The sequence below is a fragment of the Acipenser ruthenus genome, chromosome 7 (genome assembly GCF_902713425.1).
Source record: "Acipenser ruthenus chromosome 7, fAciRut3.2 maternal haplotype, whole genome shotgun sequence".
Classification (NCBI taxonomy): Eukaryota; Metazoa; Chordata; class Actinopteri; order Acipenseriformes; family Acipenseridae; genus Acipenser; species Acipenser ruthenus.
In genome coordinates, this window is record NC_081195.1 from 66,464,922 (window position 1) to 66,477,436 (window position 12,515).

At 44.5% G+C, this 12,515-nt stretch overlaps 1 protein-coding gene across 1 annotated transcript in view; it reads right to left on the bottom strand.

Moving 5' to 3' along the window:
* LOC117415290 (myelin regulatory factor-like protein) overlaps positions 1-12,515 on the bottom strand; it is a 28,788-nt gene that overhangs the window by 4,261 nt on the left and 12,012 nt on the right. Inside the window, exons 6-23 of the mRNA XM_034025432.3 lie at positions 12,192-12,456; positions 11,502-11,605; positions 10,794-10,944; positions 9,114-9,309; positions 8,152-8,228; positions 7,721-7,831; positions 6,889-6,979; positions 6,574-6,774; positions 4,447-4,555; positions 3,867-3,976; positions 3,605-3,768; positions 1,976-2,033; positions 1,795-1,880; positions 1,583-1,651; positions 1,412-1,482; positions 1,033-1,188; positions 358-417; positions 104-188 (exon numbers count right to left, since the gene is read on the bottom strand). Of these exons, the coding sequence (XP_033881323.3) occupies positions 104-188; positions 358-417; positions 1,033-1,188; positions 1,412-1,482; positions 1,583-1,651; positions 1,795-1,880; positions 1,976-2,033; positions 3,605-3,768; positions 3,867-3,976; positions 4,447-4,555; positions 6,574-6,774; positions 6,889-6,979; positions 7,721-7,831; positions 8,152-8,228; positions 9,114-9,309; positions 10,794-10,944; positions 11,502-11,605; positions 12,192-12,456 (2,164 nt within the window). The remainder of the gene's footprint in view (positions 1-103; positions 189-357; positions 418-1,032; positions 1,189-1,411; positions 1,483-1,582; positions 1,652-1,794; positions 1,881-1,975; positions 2,034-3,604; positions 3,769-3,866; positions 3,977-4,446; positions 4,556-6,573; positions 6,775-6,888; positions 6,980-7,720; positions 7,832-8,151; positions 8,229-9,113; positions 9,310-10,793; positions 10,945-11,501; positions 11,606-12,191; positions 12,457-12,515) is intronic.

A 12,515-nucleotide genomic window follows, 5' to 3' on the forward strand; every position in this document is an offset into this window, starting at 1 on the left:
GCGTGAGAATTGAATCCACTTCAACACATTGAGCACTGCAACACTGCACAGGCGTGTTTCACTGGAATAACTACAGGAATATGAATAAGAATGCCACACTCACCCACAGTTTTCTTTCAAACAGTACCGGTTGTCAATAATCTGCTGATTTTCCACAATGTGAATGGACTTGATAGTTGTATCAATTACTGTTGAGATAAAGTACAAAGTTAAATATAAACAAATACATCAATCAAGTTATTATGGTGGTGAAAAACCCCTTTTATACATACAGGGCACAAAATACCTACAACTGAATTCTAAAGTACCTGTTGTTCTCTTTACATGTTTGGAATGAATGCAGGAAGCCCTACTTACAGTCTTGATCACTTCCAGTGTCGCCAGGGATGCCTCTGTGCAGGTCTTGTTGCCTTTGTCCTGAAAGAAGCAGTTTCGAGTCAGCAAGGATCTCACAGTGCAGTAAACTAGACCCACGAATGGTGTCCACTGCACTTGTCTTTGTTTTGATTTTTTTCAAGCTGGAAGCAAATACTGGCTATGTATGCTTATAACACCCTACTGCATTATTAAGTATACATAACGACTGCATAATACTCCAACCCCACCTACTGGGCATTTTGCATATTACATTCAAAATGTTAATATTATTGCCGCCTCATTGCAGCTGTCACTGTATGCCCTATCTGTTTCTATATATGTCACAATGCTGTTTATTATTCCCTGTATCATACAGCACATTGTTATATCTGTGTGTCTTTATTTACTTTTTTGTTGTTGTTGAGAATTACAGTCCAATAATAGCAGTCTAAAGGGAGTTGATTCAGTCCCAGTATTTTGTGTCTTTCAGTTATATTGGGTCTCTCCCTTCTTATCCTGCGTGGACCTGCATTTCTATTTGACTGGAACTACTAAAGGGGAATCAAACCTAACCCCTGGAGTTTTACAGAACATTGACCGGGGATCCATCCCTCTCTGTCTTCTCTCACTTCTCCTGGTGATTCCTTGTAAAGTGAGAGCTGATGAGCAGCGCACCTGTTTGCCTCGGTGCCCCCCCTGCCTGCTGCTCTGGCAGGCTGAAAGAGCTGGCATTGCCGGCCCCTGCAGAGCAGCAGCAGACCTCATCGCAGGGGACGATGCTGCAGAAATCAACATCGGGGGGCCAGGGGCCAGGGACTGTGGTGCTGACAGCTGAAACCCACACAGAGAAATACAGACATCCATGAATCAAGCAATACAACCAAGAAACAATACCCAAACACATGCAGCAATACATGCATGCAAAAAACATCCAGAAAAGCATACATAATGGAAACTATTGCTGTATTTATTTATTCATCCAATCAGTACAACTATTCTCTCTTCTCATTTCAGAGAGAGCTGAGCTCTTGTTTTATTCAGTGCTAACCTGTACCTGCTGTTGAAGAAGAGGTAGGGGCTGCAGACGTCACAGTGCTGTCAGTCGGGGGAAAGACTGAAGTGTTGCTGTTTTGAAAAACATAATATATATAAATAAATAAACCACCGTCAAGTAGCAAGCAGTTACAAGATGGAAAAAGAAATGAAATATTCTGAACCTCTGCACCTGAGATCGGAGAAGATGTAATCATCGCTGTTCAAGTCAATCAGGTAAAGTGATGTGATTGCAATCACGCTGTGGAAAAAACAACAGTGTTGTTATTAAAGCTTGATCATTTACTGGTGTACAAGAGTCTATTGAGATGGATAACATACGCTACGCATACACTGCACTCCACCTGCATCAAATCCTTCTGTGCTGCACAGAACAAAACTTACCAAAAGGCCATGGTGGTCACCAGTGCAATGATGGCAGCTTGTGAAAATCTGTGTCGGAGACAGTGATGGTGTGTCTGTGTGGGACACTGCAGAGAAACAAACCCAAAGCAGAAAGGAATGGCAGTCACTGAAATGCACAACGACGACCTGGACTAACTGAAAGAAGATTGCTCTCACTCACTTTGGTGGACTTCAAAGGCTGTCGAAGTGGTGGGATGCTGCTGCTTCTACTTACTGTCCTGCAAGACATAAAATATATACCTGATAAACCAATCAGACTTTAAAACAAATGCTAATTAAACATTCGAATCTTGGAACAGCTGCTAAATCAAAGCTGTTTCCTTATATACATGTAAAAAATATATACAAATAATATACAAAGAAGGGTTAAAAAAAATGGCAGGCAACTCTTCTTCTATATGAAAAAACTTTAAGTTACAAATCCATTGACTGCAGTGCAATGTGACTTCCTTATCAGGAAGACTGTTCCATAAAGAAGCACCTGATAGCACATCGATTCTTGTGAGACATTCATAGTTTGTACAGTATGAGTTTAAGATAGCACACCTTGACCCTTAACAATAAGTAACTGAATTGAATTGGGAGAGAGACAGATAGATTGATTAGTTGGTTAAAAGAGCAGCAGTGCAACGGTGTCCTTGACAACCTGTGACCTTCGAGTAAAGCTCACAATAGGGAGTGTGTAGAGCACAGCTGTTAGGGTTTCACAGAAGCAGAAGCTGCTGAGGGAGAATTCTGATATTGTTAAGTGACTGATTTGGAAAATATTCTCGAGAGAACTTCAGCTACTGAACGACATTAAAGATGTGAATGCTTTATACTCCATTCCCTCATAGTTTTGCTGTAAATATTTCAGTCTCTGACTTCACTCTCACATAAGTAAAGGGAACTCTCTCTGGGAGGTGATTTAGTTGTACAAAGTGGAGTCTGTCTCCTCTAACAGCACAGCAGACAGCTAGTCTCTGAATCTAGACTCAGGGGGTATGATTCCAGTGGTTCCTTACATTAGGTCAACCCCCTTAATCCTGACACCACAGAAGCATCATGCTTTCCTGTCCCAGTTCAATTCCTGGGCAACAAGTATTAAATCCCATCTAATCCCACAGAGGCCTGGATCAAATTAAAATGATTGCGCTGCCATGGTTATACTTTATGATGGGTTCATTTGTGCCGGATCCTAGATCCGGTAGCTTTCTGTTAATAAGTTAACCCCTGCTTTATAATGGCTGTGAGGCACAGCAGGTGAGTCAAAGTGAAAATGAAAGTCTGGAAAACACTACTGCCAAATGATTTGTTGAGAGAGGTAATGTTATTAAAATATAACCCTTTCTTATTACCCGTTTTAAAATGCAGAAAACCTCTGAGGAAACTGCTTTAAACCACACGCACTGCTTCAAACCTTTCCCCCCATGTTTTCCAATGTAAACACATCTACTACGCTAATATGGATGTATATGTACAGCTATTTTGATTTACTTTCCTGTATAAGACACTGGAAATATTGTATTTTATCCTAGGATAGTTTGAGACCAGTCGCTGCCCCCTTCAACCCGAGCTCACAACATCCGTCCTTTCAAAAACCGCACAGACAGGAGCTGTAAACTTTCAAATCCAAAGCATTGGATATTCAAATTCCACTTGGCCAGTGCATACAAGCTCGTGTTTACTAATTCCGAGTGTAAATATTCTCCCGGTAACCGGGCGCTTTGCACATTATTCCATGACACACACACACACGCACGCACGCACGTACGCACACACGCACACACACACACAGTGTGATATGTACCTATTTGTACTCTTATCGCTGATGGCTGATTTCATGCTGCCGATGCGTTTCAGCTTCTCGATGCGCTTGTTCCAGATCTCCAGCTCCTGAATCCGGTTTTCTAAGTTGTCTGTCAGTTTACAGAGCTGTTTGACAGCGCCTACATTCTCCATGAAGATTTGCTCCTAAACGAAACAAAATTAAACAATATGTTAGGCAATAGGCTTCCCTGACGCTTGGAATATTAAAAAATTCGAATAATTTCGAGGGAGTCCTTTCCTACCTTATCGACCATGAGGAAGTTAGCTATCGTCTCCCCGTCAGTGCAGACTACATCTCCAACGTCTTTCACAGCGGAAGGCAGGAGCTCCTTCACCTCCTGGGCTATTATACCTTCACCAAGAGGAAATGTGTTAAGATGCCATTAAGACCACAACCAGAGCACTCTGAAACAAGGCTGCACAAATATAAAGACCCTTGCTACTCAACTGTGCTGGGAAAGCGCTCATATATTTTATTTATTTATTTCAAATTTCACACCAGGATAAGCTTGAGTTTCAGCAAGTTGTCTCCAACAGGATTGCTATAAAATGTTTTCATTTCTAAAGCAATTTGAATACCACTGCAAAACGTACCAGTTCACAGTGTCATTACTCTGCATGATGAAAGCTCTGTTACTGGCATCCACACTAAGTGGGGCTGGTGGGTGTGTTTGTACGATGAAATCGGAATGTAATTTCAACCTCTGAGCCTCAGTGAGGGGTGACGTGCTAGGGCAGCAGCACTGTGGCCCTCCGTTCTGTCTCACACAGGTAGTGTCTAGACCAGACCAGGACCCTCCTTTCTGCTGAATCTAAGCATACCTGTCTCATGGGCCTGGTCGATTCCCATCTTCAATGCAAACTCTGGCTTGTAGTCATACTCAACGATTCTCATTTGTGCTATCCTTTTCAGCTGCTCAGTGGTGTCTACCTGCAGGGTTAAACACACTACAGTGTCATCGCATGCTGCATCATATTTGGGGGGCATCATTTGAGTTATATATATATTATTTTCTTTTTTATGAACATAATATGTATATTCTTTACATTTGTTGCATTTCAAACATATAGCTAATGTCCTTTCTCAGTCACACTTCACCATGTGAAATATTCAGTGCAGTGCCATTGTATGTACCGTATGTACAGTAAATCTATACAGTGCAACAGGCTCTTGGGAAAATCTCATAGAGCTTCACATTATGGCTCTCTTGATTTAGGGCTGAGGGTTGGACATTTGTTTTTGGTAAAATCAAGTGAAAGTGCAACACAAATGATGACGTGGAAGCATTTAAATGCGTAAACTGCTTACTGAATGCACACTGAAGCCATGTGCATTCCAGTTAAATCATTTTTTTATATCTTTGTTATTTTTCGTGTTGTTTCTCATGGCTCTTTAAGAACTCTCTGCTCCTCAATAAGGCTCTTTCGTTTAGACAGGTTCAGACCTGATGCATGTCAGCTGTCTCTCTGAGAGGGGTGTAAGAGTCCACGCTGCCTACCCCCTGGATGCATGTCAGCTGTCTCTCTGAGAGGGGTGTAAGAGTCCACGCTGCCTACCTCCTGGATGCATGTCAGCTGTCTCTCTGAGAGGGGTGTAAGAGTCCACGCTGCCTACCTCCTGGATGCATGTCGGCTGTCTCTCTGAGAGGGGTGTAAGAGTCCACGCTGCCTACCTCCTGGATGCATGTCAGCTGTCTCTCTGAGAGGGGTGTAAGAGTCCACGCTGCCTACCTCCTGGATGCATGTCAGCTGTCTCTCTGAGAGGGGTGTAAGAGTCCACGCTGCCTACCTCCTGGATGCATGTCAGCTGTCTCTCTGAGAGGGGTGTAAGAGTCCACGCTGCCTACCTCCTGGATGCATGTCAGCTGTCTCTCTGAGAGGGGTGTAAGAGTCCACGCTGCCTACCTCCTGGATGCATGTCAGCTGCCTCTCTGAGAGGGGTGTAAGAGTCCACGCTGCCTACCCCCTGGATGCATGTCAGCTGCCTCTCTGAGAGGGGTGTAAGAGTCCACGCTGCCTACCTCCTGGATGCATGTCAGCTGCCTCTCTGAGAGGGGTGTAAGAGTCCACGCTGCCTACCTCCTGGATGCATGTCAGCTGTCTCTCTGAGAGGGGTGTAAGAGTCCACGCTGCCTACCTCCTGGATGCATGTCAGCTGTCTCTCTGAGAGGGGTGTAAGAGTCCACGCTGCCTACCTCCTGGATGCATGTCAGCTGTCTCTCTGAGAGGGGTGTAAGAGTCCACGCTGCCTACCTCCTGGATGCATGTCAGCTGTCTCTCTGAGAGGGGTGTAAGAGTCCACGCTGCCTACCTCCTGGATGCATGTCAGCTGTCTCTCTGAGAGGGGTGTAAGAGTCCACGCTGCCTACCTCCTGGATGCATGTCAGCTGTCTCTCTGAGAGGGGTGTAAGAGTCCACGCTGCCTACCTCCTGGATGCATGTCAGCTGTCTCTCTGAGAGGGGTGTAAGAGTCCACGCTGCCTACCTCCTGGATGCATGTCAGCTGTCTCTCTGAGAGGGGTGTAAGAGTCCACGCTGCCTACCTCCTGGATGCATGTCAGCTGTCTCTCTGAGAGGGGTGTAAGAGTCCACGCTGCCTACCTCCTGGATGCATGTCAGCTGTCTCTCTGAGAGGGGTGTAAGAGTCCACGCTGCCTACCTCCTGGATGCATGTCGGCTGCCTCTCTGAGAGGGGTGTAAGAGTCCACGCTGCCTACCTCCTGGATGCATGTCGGCTGCCTCTCTGAGAGGGGTGTAAGAGTCCACGCTGCCTACCTCCTGGATGCATGTCAGCTGCCTCTCTGAGAGGGGTGTAAGAGTCCACGCTGCCTACCTCCTGGATGCATGTCAGCTGTCTCTCTGAGAGGGGTGTAAGAGTCCACGCTGCCTACCTCCTGGATGCATGTCAGCTGTCTCTCTGAGAGGGGTGTAAGAGTCCACGCTGCCTACCTCCTGGATGTTCCGCTTGGCTCTCATGTCCGAAGGGTGCATGACTGTCCCCATGACTTTCATATTCCCACACACAACCAGCGCCTCGTCCGGCGAGTCTGTGTTGATTCCCACCCGGCCGTGGCAAACCACGGACTCCGGAGTGTGTCCTCGCTGCCACAGCTGGTCCGTGTCATTCTCAAACTGCCCCGGGTTAGATGCCTGCAATGGCAAGGCCAGATCAGACTTCCCACTTGTTCACGAGAGGCCTTGGCATGCTTTATAAGGCTCAAAACAAAGTATGTAGAAATCAAAGGTTCAAACAGCTCTACCTACCCTTACTATGATTCTTTCAGACATGTGAGCAACGACCAGGTAGTTTTGGTCCTGCAGTGCAGCATACAGCCCAACAACCAACATGAAGTACCTACCGGAGAAAGAGAAGAGCATCATTACAGTACTGAAGTTACATAGTAGTACAGTACAAGATACAGAAATCTACGATACACTTCAAAATACAGACATGTAGTAACAAGGCAGATAGCATTTGCTTACATTTAAATAGGTTCACCAACAACTAAATTGTAACATGTTACTAAATATGGTTCTATTTTGTTAATGGTTAGATCATTTCTTGTAACCTATTTATAAACGAATAAAAAAATAATTATGAGCAAGTGAGCGTCTTAACCACTATGCAAAAGAGTCAGCCTCTCCTGCAGGTGTGGTTATAGAGCTTTTAACCTCTACAGCCACGCTGACAGAGTCACAATCTGTAGCGCAGTGCATCACCCAACACTGCCCATTACTTTAGCAAGCCAGCACTCTCCCAGTTCCACATTAGTGACCTGCCCTTTACACACCTCCCTTCTCCATCACACTATGTTAAGTACCGATTAATAGAAAAATGAAGCCAATGTGTTAATATGATATTAAACCTGTACCTTTTAAAAATAAAGAGTGATCATCAACTAATGTTTTATCTTCTGGTGACGACATGAATTCCACCCTGGATAGACCAGAACACTCGACCCGGTCTCTTTCAGCTACACTGAGCCGGTGTCTTTGGACATGAATTCCACCCTGGATAGACCAGAACACTCGACCCGGAGCTACACTGAGCCGGTGTCTAACTTCAGCACTTCCGCTGAATGGTTTAGTCACTCACCTCTGGTCTGGGTTGGGCTTACCCTTCTTCCTCATGTTGTTTGTTGTTGTCTCACTGAAGTGCAGCCTCCCCAGCGTTACCTTGGTGACCTTGTCCCCAGGAAGGCTCACTCTGAAAGGTCAGACAGCGGTCACGCATTGCAGAAAGCAAGCATGTGCAGCATGCCTGGTATTAAAGGTGATTCAATGCAACCTACAGTATCTGCCTTAAAACTGCAGATATCATTCTCCTCGTGTCTGGTTATTAAGAATAGCATTTTATATAAACACCAAATGTGTTTCTAAATACCACAATGAACATACAATTTACTAGCAGGGTGCAGTCTGTGTCAGATAACAACAGATCTGATTTGGGAACAGCAAACGCAAATATAGATTAAAAGTATGAAAAGATAAGAGGTTTTTTTTTTTATGTGAGTTAGCATTTCTTACTTGACTGGTAGAAATGGCTTTTTGCTTCTATCCGACTGTGACTGTTCAATAGTTATTATGTGATCTGGAGCGTCGACCTGGAATTGGAAGGAAATACAGAAATGTTAAAATTACACTTTCCCTTTAAGAAAATCTTTGAAACCCCTAAACTAAAGCACCATTGTGATAACTGGCAACATCTGAATCAAAGGTGAGCAAAACCTCCTTAACAGAGAATCTTTCAGGAATTTACACATTCCATAATATCTATATCAGTGAATGTAAAGGGTTTTTATAAAATCACTTGGGGTCTAAACGGTAATGGTGATAAAGATACTGTACTCTGTACTGTAATTACAGAGCAGTACATATATTAAATGGGATGGGGTTTGGGTTAGAGCTGGGGTTGGGGTTGGGGAACGGGATAGGGTTAGGGATGGGGTTAGGGTTCGGGGTAGATTTAGGGATGGGGTTGGGGTCGAGATGGGGTTAGGGTTAGGGATGAGTTTGGAGTACGGGATTGGGTTAGGGTTAAGGATGGGGTTAGAAGACATAGGGTTGGGGTTGGGGTAACAGTTTGGATTAAGGATGAGGTTGGGGTTAGATTGAGGTTTGGGTTTTTGGATGGGGTTGGGGTTAGATTGAGGTTTGGGTTAAGGATGAGGCTGGGGTTAGATTGAGGCTGGGGTTAGGGATGGGGTTGGGGATAGGGATGGGGTTGGGGTATGGGATAGGGATAGGGTTAGGGATGGGGTTGGGGTTAGGGGTTGATTTAGGGATGGGGTTAGGGTGAGGGATGGGGTTAGGGCTGGGTTGGGGCTAGGGATGAGGTTAGGGTTGGGGATGAGTTTGGGGTACGGGATTGGGTTAGGGGTGGATTTAGGGATGGGGTTGGGGTTAGAGATGGGTTTAACAATGAGGTTGGAGTTGGGGATGGGGTTAGGGTTGGGTACCAGAAAAACAGAGACTCAAATTTTACTCACCTTGATGCCAAAAACTTTCACGTAAAACTTCTCAATGGGTTTCAGCCCGAGTGGCGTCTTGAAATACGTGGGGTTCCCCATCATTCCAATGTGCACTGTCACCTGGAAGTGGTTCTTCTTCTGGCACACAAAGGCCTCATCAAGGGTGGAGTAATTAAACCCCTTGTCTGTGTCTACATGGTAACCCGGAGCAGGTCTGGGAAGATAAGCAAGTGTTTAATCAGGACGTCTTTACTGGGTTCAGAGACAATACCATTCACAGAGAACTGACCAACATTCAGTGTATTTCTAATGGTGTAATGTATTCAGTATGGCTGTACTACATTACATGTGATTGTTTTAGAATTACAAACATTCTAGAAATGCTCCTGTATGAATACCAAGTTCAGACAGCAGTGGATTCAAGTTATTTACACCTACAGTTATTGCTTATAGTGTAACATAAGTTGAGTACACTTCAAAATAAAGGCAGATGAACTACACTGTAATTATGCTTATGTTACATTCTTTAACACATGCACTTACAGCAATTGTAAACTCTTCCACTCTCACAATCTGAGAATTGTGTGCTAACTGAATGCAGTAAATATTAGCATATTACAGTGTAACTGTGTGTGGTTAATGTACCTGTACTTTGAAGATAAGTTCATAACTAGCATAGTGATTCAGTTTAGTTCAATGATTACCGGAAGCATTCTGTGTGGAATGTGTAAATGTTTGACATTCTAACTAAGAAGCACTGAGTCACAACACTAAGGCAGCAACATCAATAATCAGCTGACAAGCTGCTGTGTCGCCCTTTATCAATTGTGCTTATTGCCTTTACAATGACCTCTCATGAGACTGCCACTGGGAAACCAGACGCTTCTTGTTGCTGTAGGTCAACCTAGTACTTGTGCTGTGGGTCACACAGCTTTATTGCAAAAATAAGTTTGTTTGAATTACAATAGTACCTGAAGTCAAATAAATAAAAGACCTTGAACAGAAAAAAGGAGAACAACTGATAATAAAGCAAGTGCAAACAGAAGTACGGGAATAGGTTTTACAGCCTTGGTTACAGTGTAACAGAGGATACATCTAAACTGTACTAAAAGTACTGTACCTTTAAATACAGACCTTTTCTCTGATATCGGTGTCAGCCTTATTAGGATCGGTGGCAAGCTGCAATATTTATAAACAATATTCTTTCGAAATATTTTTATATATTGTTTTTGTATTACAGTAATCCGTTGTGTGCCCTAACCGTTTATCCGCCATGATCAAGCTCTTCAGCAATGCAAACAGGAAAGCAAAAGCAAGTTGTGCTTATGATTGAAAAACATTTTAAAAATTCGTAAACCTATGCATTTTGCTACTGTGTAAATTACCCGACACTAATGTAAGTGTATATAGCACTGTGACAGGGAGGATCTTGCGGGATGTGTGCCTTTATGAAAGCAGCTGGGACGTGTAACAGGAGGCAACTAATTGAGCAGGAAGGCTCCCCCGGTGCTGAGCTGATCGGGAGGTCCTGATTGGCTAGGGGGCGTGTCTGGGAAGCCTGCACGCAGCTCGAGGCGATTGCACTGCCATGGTTACACAGCTGGAGTCAGACAGAGGCTGGGTTATACCAGCACCTGGTAAAGACGTGACAACGGGACCCTCCCTGGCACTGGGCTTCTCCCCATCTCGCATACTCACAGGCTCTCACAGTTGCAGTTGCACAGGACTGTCCACTGGCCCGGATGGTACATGGTCCAGGTTAAAGACTGATAACCTCCCGCCCCTGAGCTGCCGTTCTGTCCATCGCTATCATAGCCAGATGCATCTGCACACTGCTCGCCATTCACTGCTGCAACACACAATGAGTCCCGGGTTAATCTTCCATTTAACTGCAACTTCAAGAAAATTAGACAGCATATAGAGCTGGGGACCGTTCTGAAAGCTGTGCGTGACATTTGTTTCTAGCTAGTATATGACCTATATAGAAATGTATGCCTCTACTGCGGAGTCAGCTCTCAAAAACTAAGCCAGGGCAGACAAGGTCACAAAGTGCAGGGATGCAACTAAGATTCCCATTGCACAGCAGTTTAATCCACTCCTGGTTTTACTAGTAGTTTAATAAGACACACCTTAATAATACACTGTGGCTCATCAAGCTCAGAGTAAAACCTGGAATGAGTGAGACTTCTACACAGTAGGAGTCTTATGTCCATCCCTGAAGTGGATGGTTGACCTCCAAGGTGTTGGTGACTCAGTAATGTATTTTTCTGTTGCCTCCAGAATAATTGCACCCCTTGCATGTGATTGTGCTGATCTGGCTCCCCCTGGTGGCCCTACACCCTGTTGACAGTGTTATAGAAAGGTGTTCCACATGTTTTTGTCCATCCCTGTTGCACACACACTTACCGAAGGAGCCTTTTGGCCTGCCAGCAGTGTTCCACACACACTGGTCCACACTCCCTTCGAAGGAGTCGGAGTGTTTCCTCTTTTTGGTTTCCGGTAACACAGCTCTGTACAATAAAGTGACAGGGTCATTTACAAGCTCAGCTAGAGAGATGGTGTGAACTGAGTGAAATGAAGGAAAATACAAAGGTAGCTTATTCCACAGGCGAGACAGAGAAGTAAACTGCCTAGGGTCGAATTCAATCATATATAGAACTTTTTAAATATATGTAACTTATATGGATCTTATAGACCCATATCTTAAAACAATTTAAAAGGCAAAAACATTCTGAAAAGAATGCGATCATGTTAACAGTATTATACCATCTATAACCAATTCATAACAGTACATTATCTGCTCCAACCTGCAGTTAAGTTGCACTTGTTTTAAATTATGGCTCCTAACTCACAAATGTTCTTCTAATCAGAGCCATAATACTTAAACAGTGCTTTAATTTAATTCCAAAGTCCAAATGTGTATTTTTTACCAATGGAAGTGTGCAGGTAAATGTCCCCAAAAAACATGCAAGAAGCAAAAAACTTGCCATTTGTGAATTACTCTTGTTTGGCAAAGTTCTGATTCGTCAAACATACTCATTTACACCTGTTACTCAGCACAACCCTATCAAATGTGCTTCGTAGAGACCTGCTTACCCTGGGTGATGACTAGGCCTTGGAGGCAGGTAAGGGTAGGCAGTGCCCAAGCAGCTGGATGAGGCGGTGCTGAGGCAGTCAGTAGCGGGAGAGGCACTAGGATTCACATAGCTGCTCGGCAGCCCCATGAATTGCTGGGGTACGCTGGGGTGCCTGCCTAGAACCCCCTCTTTAAAGCGACACGATGCACTGCTGGAGTCCATTGCAGGGTTGAACGGCACCTGGGGGGGCTGGCCAGTGGCCCACAAACAACTGTTGTGCATGTCTGCCAGGGGAATGGAGTGGAAATGGAAAGAGCTGTTAAACAAGCGTCATCAATCACCA